Source organism: Taudactylus pleione, unplaced genomic scaffold (assembly GCF_031769625.1).
Source record: "Taudactylus pleione unplaced genomic scaffold, aTauple2 ptg000322l, whole genome shotgun sequence".
Lineage (NCBI taxonomy): Eukaryota > Metazoa > Chordata > Amphibia > Anura > Myobatrachidae > Taudactylus > Taudactylus pleione.
Window position 1 is genome coordinate 2,314,567 of NW_028284723.1, and position 16,120 is coordinate 2,330,686.

The following is a 16,120-nucleotide window of genomic DNA, read 5'->3' on the forward strand; positions in this document are numbered from 1 at the left end:
GAATCATCTATAGAAGGGCGAAAAATATGAGACAGGAATTGTTGCAGAATTTTGTTCCAATAGACGAGAGCCTACAATCAAAAATGAAAGCAGGGCACTATCACTGCATGCAACGTGTAGCCTGTAAACGTCAAAGGATTTCAGCAACCAAACCTATCCAAGAGTTTAAGTCAAACATAACAGGAAAAAAATATCAAATTAAGGAACACACTTCTTGCGAAAGCGATGAAGTCATATACCTGCTGGAATGCCCTTGCGGACTGCAATATGTGGGACAAACAAAAAGGAAAGTAAAAACCTTATACAGGTTGAGTCTCCTATATCCAAAATGCTTGGGACCAGGGGTATTTTGGATAACGGAATATTCCGTATTTTGGAATATTTGCATAAAATAATGAAATGTCTTGGGAATGGGACTCAAATCTAAACACAGAATGCATTTATGTGTTATATACATCTAATACACAAAGCCTGAAGGTCATTTTATACTATATTTTTAATAATTTTGTGCATCAAAAAAAGTGTGTGTAAATACATGAAATTCATTTATGTTTCATATACACCTTATAAACACAGCCTGAAGGTTATTTTATACACTATTTTTAATAAATGGTGCTTTAAACAAAGTTTGTGTACATTAAACCATCAGAAAACAAAGGTTTCACTTTCTCAGTCATGCTAAAAATATTCCGTATTTCGGAATATTCCGTATTTCGGAATATTTGGATATGGGAGACTCAACCTGTATTATAAACATTTATAATATAAAAAAAGGACTGCCAACACATGGTGTTTCGCAACACTTTATGGAAACACACAATAAAAATCCAAAGGGTCTTAAATTAATGGTGATCCAGATGAACAAAAAGAACTGGAGAGGTGGCAACATAGTGAATGCATTGAAAAAAGTAGAAACAAAGTGGATCTATGAATTAAAGATTTTACAATCAAATGGATTCAATATAGATATTGAATTAAATGTTTTTTTATAATGATCTATAAATCTCTTTTGACACACATTTTTATATATATATAATATATATATATATATATTTTTATATATATATATATATATATATATATATATATATATATTATACTACACAACCAATTTATTTATTATAATTAGTGGCACCTTGTATGTTTATTTAATTTCATTTTATTTTTTTAAAACAACTACCAGAAAATGCCTACTAAGGCTGGATGCCTGAACACATGAATACCGCTCTTTTTAATTACTTCCAGTCATCATTTCCAACCGTTTTAACCAATTTTAATAAAGTATATAAAGACAGTTATGGTTGTCCTATTGTCATCCTTGATAAAGTGCATATAACATGAAACGCGTTGGAGGTACTTGGTGGAGCCCCTGGAAATAGCAGAGACCACACAGCTGCTTCCAATGCCCACCGCAACCTGACTGACATCTTCACCCATGGCCAGCTTTGGTTAGATGCTAGGTGGACACGTGGATTGTGAGCCGAGGCCAGGCTCAAGCCCACTGTGTCCATAAGAGACTTGTTTCCGGAGAGAAAGAACATTGTTTGGTTCGGCAGGACTGACACCAGAGCAAGACAGGGTAACATAGAGACAGATAGGGATTAACAACAACATGGGGAAGTGCTATAACATCCACCACTATTTCTCCAAATGAGCTATAAACAAATGTTTATTTATAAATGTTTTTTTATAGGTGCCACTTAATATTAACACTTTGTAGCACTCATTTGCTGTACTGAAACTATTGTTTTTTATTGAGCTGCTCTTACATCTTCACAGCACGGTGAGACATTTATTTTCTAGGCACTGGTGATAAAACAGGGGAGTGATAACTCCAGCATGTGAGGAGAAAATTTCTGAATATATCAGCAGCACATCTGGTGGCACAGAGGTACTGCAGGCCAGATACAAAATAAAGGAAGGAGTCCTAACACATGTTCACAATGTCGACATGTGAAATGTCGAGAGAGAGGGTTAGGTTTAGGATGCATTGGGAGGGTTAGGGCTAGGGATTGGGGTAGTGTATTCACCAAAGATGACTCTGCCGGAACTCTGTATCAACTGACCACCGGACCACAAGACATTGTCAGAGCAACCAGAGCAGGTAAGTGATTCTGCTGCTCCATCGGGACTGTTTGCAAATTATGAATGTTGACATAGTAAATGTTGACATTCTAAGCATGTTGACATTACAACCATTTCAACATTATCATATTAGCATTATGAATGTCGACATTCATCAACAAACACAACCACCCTGTAGTTCTGTACTAAATCTCTGTAAATGATTAAGATTAAAATTTCTTAAATCTTGGAGAGAAATAAAGTGGAACGAGATAAAGTACCAACCAATCAGGTTCTGTCATTTTTCTAGCACAGCCTGTAAAATTACAGGATCTGATTGGTTAGAACTTTATCTCTCTCCATTTTATCTTTCTCCCATATTTGATAAATCTCCCTCTAAATCTGATATAATTGCTCATAACCAGTAAGTTCCGATGACACCACTTAAATGATGAATAGGAAATGTGTATATCTTAAGGAAACTCACTCCCAATACTGTCAAAAATTATCTCTGCTGCTATTCATCGCTTGCAAAAACAATAAAGAGGTGAACAAACGCTGACTAAAATTACTCCCACATTAATTGCATGGAACTAAACTGTACAGTATATTCTCCCATACTCAGATTGGGATGCATCTTTGGTGCTGCAATGCCCCTATCTGGTTTCATAATCATAATCATTGTACACTTGCACTAGCCCTGTACTTGGTGAAAAATATCCATGTGAAAACAAACAAACTTTCTATATGCACAACACTGCCTATCCCATAATTCATTTGACATGTCTCCACTGAACATTGCTTACGTGAGAATAATACCCAGTGTTACAAAAACAAGTTAATTAGCTGCTTTGATTACCAGACCACATGGGAGAGGCTAATAAAGGGTATGTCAATTTCTGTAGTAAGTCTCTCGCTGCTTGGAGAACAGGTCAGAAGCCTGTTGAAAGAGACTGTGATTACTGAATGTAAGTGCTGTGCTAAAGACTTCTGTTTTGTGAGAGGGACATTAGTTCCCTCCAATCTGGGAGAGGGAATCATTTTGTTTAGTTAGAGCAGGACAGGCCAGGAATTACTATTATGTTTTTTGTGCTGCTAGCAAAACAAACTGCAAATACTTGTACCTAGGACCTGAAGTGGTGTACTACTTGACTGCTGCATGACAAATGCAACCATTTACCCCAGGAGATGGCACCCTTGCCCTGATCTTGCCACACCTGTTAGAGCTTTGTTACGCTCCATAAGCTGCAGGTAGCCATTCTTGCATACACATGGCTCCGGACCATGAGCAGTGCAAATCTGGAAGGATATGTTCTGCAAATGGACTTGAGGTCATCTCTATATTGGCCTCTAAACATGAAGCTTTGTACTCCATATGGACTTAGACTCCTCAGTGATAACTAATATCCATATAATTTACATTATCCCATGCATTTTCTAAGAACTGAACACGAAAGCACCATTCTGCTATAAACTTGGGGAAATATGATGGACTATTAGTTTATGCAAAGCATAAAAGGCCTAAGCTGGACCACCAAGAATAGCCAGTGCAGGGGGAAGGCAGCATAAAATATTAAAAAGCATAACATTAATAACACTCCCGTATTATATTTTACTCCAGGCAGGCAGGACAAGGAAGGAATGAAGGAATATGTCACAAATGGGCAGGTTGGTCCTAGTCTTCCCTGAATGAAGGATTTAAAAGGAGGGGAGGTCTGGGCACCACTCTTTCATTGTAAGGTTTCTTAATCCTACTCAACCATTCAATATAATGATAGAGATGTAGGGAGTAGGCATAAACCAAGATAACAGATAACTAACTGAAACGGGTTATTGGTTGAAAAAGAAAGATATTGGAAAGTTGTGGTGAGTTGAACAGAAGAAGGACAGTAGGTGAGTGTCATTGTCTGGGTATCAGAGGTATTAACCCTATAAATACTCTAGAAGATTGCCAACAAGACAGGACACGGAAATATAATTTGTATTAAAACTTACCATGGACAGCAGCAAGTACATAACATATCAAGTGTTTGTGTGAGCAAAGCTTCTTTTGAAGAGACCTGATTAGTTAAATGCGGTATCTGAAGTGCAGACCTATTTATCAAATAGCGAAATATAATTACTCATTCCTGCAAATAATGAATAGTCGCCAAAAAATAAGAGACAAAGTGCTACTTTAACATTTATATAATAATCCAGCATGGACTGTCCCGAGTTAGACATGCACAGTGGAAGCATGTCTGATTCGGGACAGACTCGGGCTTCCTGCCAAAAACACACCATTTTCTGTGTCTAAGTCCTTGCAGTGATGACTTGGAAATAGTGTGATTAACAGTCAGGGAGTGTTTGTGGGAGGTAACAGGGTGGTGGTGACATAGGCATGTGCTGATGATTCCAGGGGCATGTCTGTTCCTGCTCCCACTATGCAGGGACAGATAGAATAGACCATGGCAAAACCATGGCCGGGGAAGTGTAGAGGAGGTGGAATGGGAAATGGACAGGTGAGACCCCTTAATCCATTGGGTCCAATATGCTAGTTTATAAGTGTTCAGCTCTAAATCTGGTTATTAACTGTCAAACCCCAGGCTAATAGTGTGATTGGAATCCAGATGAATACTGTAAACATTTATTAAGACTGCTAATTCAAAAGACTAATTATTACTATTTGACATTGCTTTTATCATACAACGTAATGTAAATATAAATCAAGTGCACCACCCACTGTGTTCTAACAAACTGTTTTAATGTCTGAGTTAATATAATGTGTTTATAAGATGAATGTGTGGGTGTAAGTGATTATTGGAGATTTACAGGTGTTCTTTATAGATACAGTAAACATTTCTGTTACTCTGTGTGTTTAATAGAAACTAGCATTTATACCTTGTAGATGAAAGTGGATATAGGGGGTCATTCAGACCCGCTCGCGAGCGGCAGTACGCTCGCAAGTGTGTCGATGTTCCCCACAGCGCATGCGCACGATGGAGGGAGCTCCGTCGTGCGCATGCGCGAGACCCGGGGAGCGACGGGCTTTCCATCGCTACGGGTCTCGCACCAAAGGGGGCGTGCTGTCAATGTTGATTGACAGCACGCCCCCTTTGGTGGGCGTGCTGGGGGCATGACTGCCAGACGGAGGCGTTCCCATGGTAACGCCTACCGCCTGAAGCCGGCCCCACTGACATCACTAGTGATGTCAGTGGGAGTGATTTTGGCTCTGATAGAGCCAAAATCACTCCAGGGCTTGTGGCAGGGAGACCCTACCGCAGGGTCTCCGTCGCAAGTCCGATGGTCGCGATGGTCAAGACCATCGCGACCATCTTTTTGGCCGCTCGCATATGCTGTGGGTGGTCACCCACAGCTATGCGAGCAGCCAGGAGGCCGCTCCATTTTCATGGAGGAGGGCCCTGATTCAGAGCGAGCGCTCTGGTCAGAGCGTTCAGCTCTGAATCAGGCCCTTAGTGATTAACATTAGTTACACAAATCTTGCCAATAAGTGAAACTGCAATATATGTTGCATTTCCAATTTATTACTCTGCAGTTTGTCAGTAAATATAATTTCATTATAAATAAGTGATATAACATGTAAAATCGAAATGATCTTATTCTTAACGCATTTATAATAATAGACACAATTTCACTTTTGTAATAAGAAATAACACTTTTAAAGGTAGTTTAACTACAAAACAAAGTGTCAGTGTATGTGGGTGACGTTTTACGTACTGTGCACGCTCAAGAGTTGTGTCCTGATGGCTTATAGGTGGTATTTGCACTTCGCAGTAAGGACTAGGACGCAGTGTGTTTGACAGTCAGGAAGCATTTGTGGGAGGTAATGGGGTGGTTATGACGCAAGCATGTCACGACCATTTCAGGGGCATGTCTGTGCCTGCGAATTTGTATGCAGTGGTTAAAGCTCTTGCAGCTGACTTCAGACGGACATTATGTGCAACTATAGGGTTGCTCAGAGATCGAAGCTATGGATGATGGTGTATCTTTGTACCCGAGCAGCGGATTTCAGATCCCACTAGTGTGCACAGCAAATTTTTACACAACCGTTGTCTACTGGATTGTAGCCACGACAGTATTTGCATTCACCTGTGAATCAGACCCTTTTTATTAAATCTAGTTTCTGGGGTTGGGAATTGAAGTTCCCTGAGTCAACCCCCTGCTGCTTGAATCCCAAAGCACAATCCGAAGGTTACAGTTGAGTCAGTTGGAGGGCAACATCAAATATATAATAACACTGCTAAAGATGACAAACCAAGGAATAGGGTGTTAAACTGCATAAGTTCCGAAAATGGGCACATGCAAGTAATGATGATGCAGAGTCATACACATATCATTAGCATCTATGTTTCTAACCACACAAGGTGGAACTGGGCTGTATTGGGTGTTTTCACTTAGGCAAGGTACGCTGATTTAGAGTTGACGGAACTGTGGGCAATGCAGAAATATGCCTGATTGGAGGCATCTCATTTTCACTTAGTATAGGTCAAGTGCAAGTGCATGCTGATGATTATGGATAGTATCAAACCAAGCACACACTCAGTGAAAGTCACATATATTGGTGAATATATGATTTTTTTCCCCTGTACGCTTGTTATTAAACAATGTATGCCCCATTTAATCCAACTCTACCCTTAGAGCGTGGAGTTAATTCAGGTTGAGTATGAAATCCTGGCAGTCGGGATGCCACTGGTCAGAATACCAACAGTGGCATCCCGACAGCCAGAATCCCGACACCCATAGGAAGTCTTGGTGAGTATTTTTCTAACCCCTACCCTAACCCTAACCCACCCTTCCTGGTGCCTAATACTAACCTTCCCCCCTAGTGCCTAAACCTAACCTCCCCCTCCCTGCACCCTAAACCTAACACCCACTCCCCAGTGCCTAAACCTAACCTCCCCCCAGTGCCTAAACCTAACCTCCCCCTCCCCGCATCCTAAACCTAAAACCCCCTCCCTGGTGCCTAAACCTAACCTCCCTCCCCGGTACCTAAACCTAACCTCCCCCTGCTCGCAGCCTAATCCTAACACTCTCAACCCGGTACCTAACCCTAAACCTCCCCCTAATGCCTAACCCTAACCCAGCTACCTAACCCTAACCTCCCCCTTACTCCCCAATACTTACCTTTGGGATGCCGGCGTCGGGATACTGGTGCCGGGATCCCGACCTGTCGAGATTTCGGCGCTTGTATTCAGACCGTCGGCATCCCGCACGCCAGGATGCTGACTACCGCCTGTTAATTCAGGTAGACAGTACAATTTTGCACCTTAGGAAAAGTTGCACTGCCAGAGAGGGGAAATTTAAAGTGTGAGGACAGATGTCACTGTGAGGGGAGCACTAAACCACTGACAGCATATTCAGCTTGTAGCCTTATTTGAAAACCAATACAAATATAAACATAATTTAATAAATAATGACATAGACAACAATGGGGCTGATTCAGGATTAGACATGCAGTTGAATGATTTATTTGCTACTGCACATGCTCAAAGTCTGAGAAGCCCCTGCGATGCATGTGTACAACTGAGTGTATGTTACGAACTAAAGTACTTGTAATAGTGCCACGGACATTCCGGGGAAGTGACTGTGAGGCAGCTTGAAGTGAATGCAAAATAGGGCCGTCTCATGGGTGTGTTATGGGAGTGTCAAGGGCGTTTCAGTGAACGTGGCTGTGTTCTCAAATGCAGAGATGCAGCTACAGAGTCAATGATTAGAGAAAGTTCAGATGTAGATACTGCACCAGCCATAGGCCAATAGTGGAGTGTTTGAGTCCACAGATTTTCACTGTCCACAGATATAGAAAGTGGGCGTCTCAGGGCTTTCACAATCCAGCACTCGCAAGTACACAAGGGGAAGGCTGAGAGTACCATTTCCATATTACAAAATACAAAAGAATTTGCAGCCACGAATGCATTATCATCCACTTCTGAATCAGTCCCAATATGATGGTTAAATTTGTTTTATATTTAAACTAGAGAGAAGAATGGTGGCAGGGGACCCAGAGGAAGACTGATCATGATACACCTTATGTTTTACAGCAAGGTATACATTATTGCCTGCATACATAGTTAGTATATACAGGAGTGTAACAGTGAGGGCATACAGATAAATTGTTGACTATGATTTTCAAACAAAAGGTTCCATTGCTTTGTAATAACAATACTGACCACTGAAACACAGAGTAAACAGTAAAGTTAGATATCTTTGTGCCATTAGATTAGGAGTATGCAACACATTGCACTCCAGCTGCTGTGAAACTACACATCCCAGCATGCCCTGAAACAATTTCAGCATGCCCTAACAGCACAACTGTAGCAGAGCATAGTGGTATATGTAGTTCCACAGCAGCTGGAGTGCTGCACACTGCTTACTCCTGCTTTACATTGCTATCTATCATCACTGTAACTTCTAATATCCTTTATTTCATGTTAACTATATACCAGTATAATCTTAGCTATGAACATACTGTATGTAGATATCGTTGTTAACCTTTTCTAAACCAGAGGCCCATTCTAACTGTGTACCTAAGGAGGCCTTAATCATTTCTCCGCACAATTTGCTTTACTTTTGTTATATTTGTATAACACAATATAACCTTTTATTTCTATTTTATGTTCTAACAATCTGTTGTATGACTTTTCAGTTACAATATAATCATTGACACATTGAAAAGACTTCATTCTATCCATAGTCCCATATTATAATACTCACCACTTTCTTTTTATTAGCTGGGAAATTCCCGTTGGATTTAACAAAGACAGCACACAGCTTCACATCTTCTGGATGAGTGCATTTGTCCTAAGAAACAAAACACAAATGCCTGACGTGAAAGGAACAGCGTCTTACTCTCATGACAGCATGGCTGTTTAAGAACACTTTATCAGCTAAATTATTATTATTACTTTAAAGACAAAAGAAGCAGGAGCTTACTGAAGAACATATATTTCTGTACATAATTCTGTTGTGGGTGTATATTAAATATACAGCATATTAACAGTAGTTCAAACAATAGTACAGGTTGAGTCTCCCATATCCAAATATTCCGAAATATGGAATATTACAAAATACGGAATAATTTTGGCATGACTGAGATGATGAAACCTTTGATTTTTGATGGTTCAATGTACACAAACTTTGCTTGAGCCACAAAATGATTGTAAATATTGTATAAAATTACCTGCAGGCTGTGTGTATAAGGTGTATATAACACATAAATGCTTTCTGTGTGTATATTGGGGCCCCATTCCCAAGTTATTTCAAGATGATATGTAATTATTCCAAAATACAGAATATTCCGTTATCCAAAATACCCGTGGTCCCAAACATTTTGGATATGGGAGACTCAACCTGTAATTCACTAATTTGTGGCTTTGTATGTAAAAGGTGCACTGCCTAATCAGTTCATGATTTTCTTACCAGATAGTATTGCTTATTTAAACGTACATATACAAATTACCCCCATCTTCTCCCACACTATTTCTGGCAAATCCACTAAAGTTTTTTACAGTGCCACTCAAAAAGTTCATGTGGCTGGACACATATATGTTAAAATCACATTTGTAAAATGCATCAGAAAAATACCTAATAATGTGTGTATGCTGTTCTCAAATTGCGCAAAGTTTATGGCAGGAGAAAGCAGTATAATATACACTTGGTTTATATCAGTAGTAGTAATAGCATAGAGATATGGCTTGACAATATTAGTCGTCAATTCTATAGTCATATTACCCAATATGTACACAATATAATCTTGTAATCAAGTGTCACAAACATAGAATAAAATAGTGTCTGGACAGTGTTATTAATGAATGCAAAAGTTGCATTTATCTTAAAAAGTATTATTAAATAATACCAACACAAGTACAAAATAAAAGTACAAATGAAATTGATCTAATTGCAAACATCCATTGTCTTCCCTTTTAAAAATAAAGTTTAGTCCAAATTCTAATTTCAGTTAAGTGATAGGAAAAGATGGCTGCAACTATGCAAGTTATATGCAATGGGTAGGAACTAGATGCAATCACAAGGGCTAGAGATCATCATGCATATTTTGTACTAGGGGTCATCCTGCTAGATATAATCCTCCTATGTCTATGTTCAGGTGTAACTCAGGTGCATAAAGGGAATACACTCTTACTGTACTCAGTTTGTGCTTGCCTTCCATAGTCCACCCACCTCCCAGCTATTTAAGCATTGGTGTTACCAGTGTAAGATGTAACACAATTTTCCATAAAGATGCAAACATACATTTAGCCTTTTGTTCATAAATGGCACTGAAATGCACATTTTACGAAAAAAAAACCATACATGCATCCATCCCCACACGTCTGTGTACATAACAATCATTAAGAAGGAATTATTTGCTTTTTTTATATATAATTTTGGTTTTAAAACATTCTGTGTAACAGGATTTTGGATCATAAATCCAATATCTGTTGTGTGCTTTAACTGTCTTAAAATTCGACAAACTAATTTTGGTCTCGTATTCACTTTCATCAGAACTTCTCCCCCCTTCTACATGTTAAAGCTTATAGTACATATTCAAGTATGCAGTAATATGGTATGCATTCGACAAAACAATTTAACTACAAATAGATATTTTTAATGTAATTGGGTTTGTTCTGGTGCGATGTCATAGTTAAATGAGTGTGTAAGATTGGAATACCACAACTGATTAATGTAGGCAATATTTGCAGGATATTTTTTATGTTTTCCGACAAGAGGCGTAGGTACTGCAGGTACTGTAGGTACTGTAGAATCATATCTACTCTGTAGTGCTTACAATAGTAGGATATAAAATTGACTCTGCATCCAAGCAGCAAACAATGGGGAAGATGCATCAAACCTTCTAAAGAGGACATGTAGAAAAGGTTCCCATAGAAACCATTCAGCTTCCAGCTACCATTTATCTTGTACATTCTATACAATGATAGCTATAAGCTGTTTAGTTGCTATGTGCAATTTCTCCACCTATCCTCTTCAGAAGGTTTGATATATCTCCCCCAATGTTTTATAAGCTGTAGCCTCTCTAGTAAGTCTTGTAACATGTTTTGATAGTCAAAGTCCTTACTATCAAAACCGCACTCTGGGGGAGATGGATCAAACGTTAGAGAATGATAAAGTGAAGAGAGATAAAGGTACCAACCAATCAGCTTCTAACTGCCATTTTACTGGCTGTGTTTGAAAATTGACATGTAGCTGATTGATTGGTACTTTATCTTTCTTCAAGGCTTGATACATATCCCCCTCTGTTTACAACCTATCACAATTACTCCTGATTCTAGTTAGCAACAAAAGAAAGATGTATAGAGTAATACAGTATAAAGGTGACCAATTTAGGGCCATATCCAATTAGATGCGATAAAGCGAAAACTTAACATCGGTGAAGTGTTGCTATACGTGTTTTGTCTATGCACGCTCCCGTTTTTTCACAAACTCATTCGCACAAAAACTGTTAGTGGAGTAACCTGTGAAAAGTACAGCAAGATTTGGGGAAATTTGTTTATACCCCATAAAAACGCTAACTGACATACGAAATCAGTTATATGCATATTTGTGAAACAATTTTTTTGGCAAAATAAATGCCGCTGTAAAGTTAGGTGTACATTAAATTAAGTACAAGTATATTTTTGTGTCATAAAAGTGCCCTTTTAAATTTTTTAAGAAATACACCTGGTGCAGTCACCTACAATGTTTTGAACACATGTCCGATCCATATAGACCCTCAAAATAGCAGACCTACTACTTTAAACCTATTTTCCAACACATTTAATTTTTCACCCCAAAAATGACATCATTATTAGCCATATTAAGCTAATTAAAAAAATATTTTTGCCTAATTGTCATTAGGGGGTTGTCCAAGGGGTTACAGACCAAGTGCCCACATTATTTAGCCCAAAATAGGGTTTTTGCACAACTTTTCACCTGCTCTGAGATGGTGAAAAGTTTTCACCGGTTTTTGTCTATGGAGATCTCACACATACGAAAACTTTGGCAATATAATTGCACATAGCAAACAGTTTGCAGCAGCTAAAACTTTTCGCAAAAACACAGCTTTTTGTGTCTAATTGGATACAGCTGTTATTGTGAGTTGTGTGATTGATAACTCATACATCTAATTTACTGTAGTTTTTCCTTTTATTCAGTTTTTTAAGATTTATTAGAAGAATAAATATCATATTGCACCTGTAGACATTTCCTTCTAGAATATGGAAAACCGTATCATGCCATATTTTACAAAGTTTCTAATAGATGATTTTATTATTGAGGAGTAGAAACCTTAAATCAGTAGTGAAACTGAAGTGATGGAAATTGGGATTAATGATTAATCCTGATCATTATATGTGTAATGATGGATGCATGCATATTTATGGTTTTCATACTGTATATGGCATTTATGTTAAACTGAATTTGAATAACAAAATAACACAAAAGGTTTGATAAAAAAAAATTGAACCTAAATCAGACACAGGTTAACGTCATTTAAAAATGTGAGGTTAAAATGTTGATTGATAACTCAATACAGGGTAAATACATATTTTTTAATGTTAGAATTATCAATTTTACAACTTTTTCTTCTTCTACACTCTGCCACCTGAAATTAATGTATTCTTCAGTCAAATCATTTAATCTTTGCTGGTTGATTATTGAATCAACTGCAATGGATGATTTTCCATTATGTCTATCCCCGATGGTCATCTCATGCTGCCTGCAAACAATAGGTACTGGACTGTTAACAGTCTTTATACCATAAATGTACAGTAACTAACCTAAAAAACATAACATCTAAACAATCCAGTGACCTACTGTAAAACCATAAATTTGGGAAGTGATCCTGCAGTGGGAAAGAAATGAAACCTTTAATCAAAATGCACTAAAAGGCTTAACATGCTAACTCTAGCATGGAGCAAAAAATAGCGAGTATTGCTTCACCGTTAACCTAAATGTGTCTTTTTGTGCTGTTAAGTTTTGATTTATACAGATGTGTCCTGCTACTTCTTTGCTGCATACACAGCAAATTGCGCCATGGAAGGCTTTTATTTTTAAATTTAAATAGCTATCCATGCCAGTAAGAGTTTGTCCAACATTTATGTGTATAGCAGAAACTGCAACTTGGTGAATCAAGAAATAATAAATAGATGAATGACCGATTAAAGTACCATAAACGTAAAGACAATTCTACCCAATACAAAAGATTATAATACCTTTCAGTGCATGATTTTAAACTAAAGTAATAAGCTCAAAAATACAGATAGACCTACCATCCCCTGAAGAAGTTGGAATTTTACTGATGAAACACATTGGATCGATCTATCATCCCCTGAGGAAGTTGGAATTTTACTGATGAAACACTTTGGATAGAACTATCCTCAAGGTAGGAAGTTGGAATTTTACCGATGGATCACATTGGTTAAACCTCTCAGGAAGTCAGGACATTTACCAAGGAAATCCTTTGCTTTAACATGCTAATAGTGAGAGGTACAAGGAGTCCTTTTTTTGTCATCAGTCCTCTAATGCATCCTACTTCCTATTCAGTATAGTTATGTAAGCAGATAAGCCAGGCTCTATCTGGCTCTAAAGCCATCCCACACTCATCATTATAGATGATTTGCCTGTACTTCAATGTCTAAATGTCATACTTTATTGACTTATAATGACAGCATACAGATAAGAACCCCCAAACTTATCCCCACAACAAGATTTGTTTTACCAGTCTGTACTATTCTTTAGAATTAGAATATCATGCTGAGACACATATTATAAGTTCACATATGCATTTAACAAGAAGTTGAGTTGTTGGACACTGTAATTTGTGTACTCCAGCAGTCTTGTTGTATTTTACTTATATTATATTACGTATATTATTTCTTTCTCATTTTTACCAAGATAGACTGCATATAATTCAATTAACATTATTGCAGCACTGGACAAGAATGTCTACAACACTATTTTGTAACTTTATGTATTAATTGGTACTTCTGCAGTCACTATCTGTACTATACTTAGTTAACACCACAAATAGCAGTTTCTGTGGCTGACACATTTGCCTATGCCTATGAGCATATATGAGTAAGTAAAGAAAGACATACTGTAGGTCACATAGGTTACTGCTACACAGTTCAGGTCAGATTACCAGTTCAGATGTAACAAAAGATGGCTGAACTCTTAGATCCATAATGACTTTAGTTAGAGTTAACTTTTTCCTTTACAAGCAAATCCCCATGTCATACATTGGGATTTAAAGTGGTTATGCTATGCTTGCAGTATTTTTCTATGTACTGAACTGAACCAGATAAATCATTTACCTTGTGGCCCACTGCATCCAAGCCTCGGCTGTTGCGTTTGGTGTTTACCCTCTTCCTCCGCTTACGCAGAACTATATAAATCTGGACATACACCAGGAGTGTGACAATAAAAGGGACATAGAAGGACACAACAGAGGAGTAGATCACAAATGCAGGGTTTTCAATGAGGCACTCATTGGAAGCTGGAAAAAAAGGATCAGGACAGAATAATTCTATACATTTTTGCAATACAATACTCAGGAGGCAAATATACAGCAAGTATTAAAGCAATAAACTAGATAAAAATGATCAGGTACAGAACTACTGTGTTAGCAGTGAGTGCATTTACTTAGGAGCCTGAAACAACTTAGTAAAAAAAAACCTTACAGCAGCAGCAGGACTGCAATCAGTCTCTCGCCAGCCCCAAATTACTGAAGTTTACTATACTGTAGCAATCTGGCAGTGTCAGCTTATACAGTGACATAAAGGAAGCCCGTGATTGACTACCAGCATAGGTTGATTCCCATTGGTTGCTAGAGCAACCATGGATTGATCATAGGACCAAGTTCAGTAATCAAAAGGAGGTGAGAAATTGTAAGCTTTGTTCAAGGGACACCATTTCTACCAAATATTCGGTTATATCCTTGAAAATGTTAGAACAGTGTTTCATAACCATGGTCCTCCAGATCCCTAATAGTTCACATTTTTCAGACTACTTATCAGGGACACAGGTGTATTACCAACTGTCACATTATAAAGATCTACAGGTGACCAGGAAAACATGAACTGTTTGGGGTCCTAAGGACCAAACTAGAGAATCACTGATTTTGACTGTTTCTTCCAATTCTTAAGATGGTTACATTATTTTCTCTAAGTAAAAAGCTTATTGAGTAACTGAATAGAACTGAATAGATTCAATAAGGTACTGTACAATTTGTTTTTTTTCCAGATAATGCCAAGCAGTATCTTACATCTTACTGTAATTGTTTGCTTCTATATTCTGTAGACTGTCTAATTGATCAGACGAGACTTTGACTATGATAAAGTTTTTGTCTAGCAACATAAAAATCCAATTTTACAGAAACTTACATTTATTCAATAATAAGTGAGGATCGTACACCTAGAACAACAATAATAGTTTTATACATACACACCAGCCACTGACTGTCTTATGGTTTTAAACTGAAAATGATTTTTGGCCTTTCTATATATTTGTCAGGATGGCAATAAGATTTAATATAAAATCCAATTCACCATTGGTGATCTAATCTATGATAGTACAAGTCTCTGTTAGAAGTGTCAGCTTGTCCAGCATCAATTGCCCCCCATTTAGAAACACAAGTCTTTTATTGGTCAATGCAGCAATGTCTGACTTATCTTTAAGAGACAGAAAATATATGTATAAAAATTAGGTGCAACCAATAAAATACAATAATAACCAATTGTTAGCTATATAGCAGCTCCCAATAGTAGTGCTGGAGACACTACTCAATTAAGATCAACATAAACCAAATGAGTTGGGGAGGGGTGCTGCCCTCTACTGGTGGTGCCCCTGTGCGACCGCACTGGTCGAATACCCCTAGAGCTGGCCCTGACTATATGGATGCAAATTATACTAACACACTGGCTCTGCTAATCAAGTTTCTATACCACTAGTGGATTTCCACATGATCCTTTGAATGACCTTTTTCAAGCGACTAATATTTGCCAGTCATCAGTGGTTATACTGTATATTTTAACTTAATTTTATTGATGTATTTACATGTAATGTT

The 16,120-nt window shown here is 37.9% G+C and overlaps 1 protein-coding gene across 2 annotated transcripts in view; it reads right to left on the reverse strand.

Moving 5' to 3' along the window:
• The window catches only part of DRD2 (dopamine receptor D2), a 429,189-nt gene that overhangs the window by 24,781 nt on the left and 388,288 nt on the right, over positions 1-16,120 (reverse strand). For both annotated transcript variants that reach the window (XM_088443014.1, XM_088443013.1), the window contains exons 5-6: positions 14,370-14,551; positions 8,776-8,862 (exon numbers count right to left, since the gene is read on the reverse strand). In XM_088443014.1, coding sequence (XP_088299140.1) covers positions 8,776-8,862; positions 14,370-14,551 — 269 coding nt within the window. The remainder of the gene's footprint in view (positions 1-8,775; positions 8,863-14,369; positions 14,552-16,120) is intronic.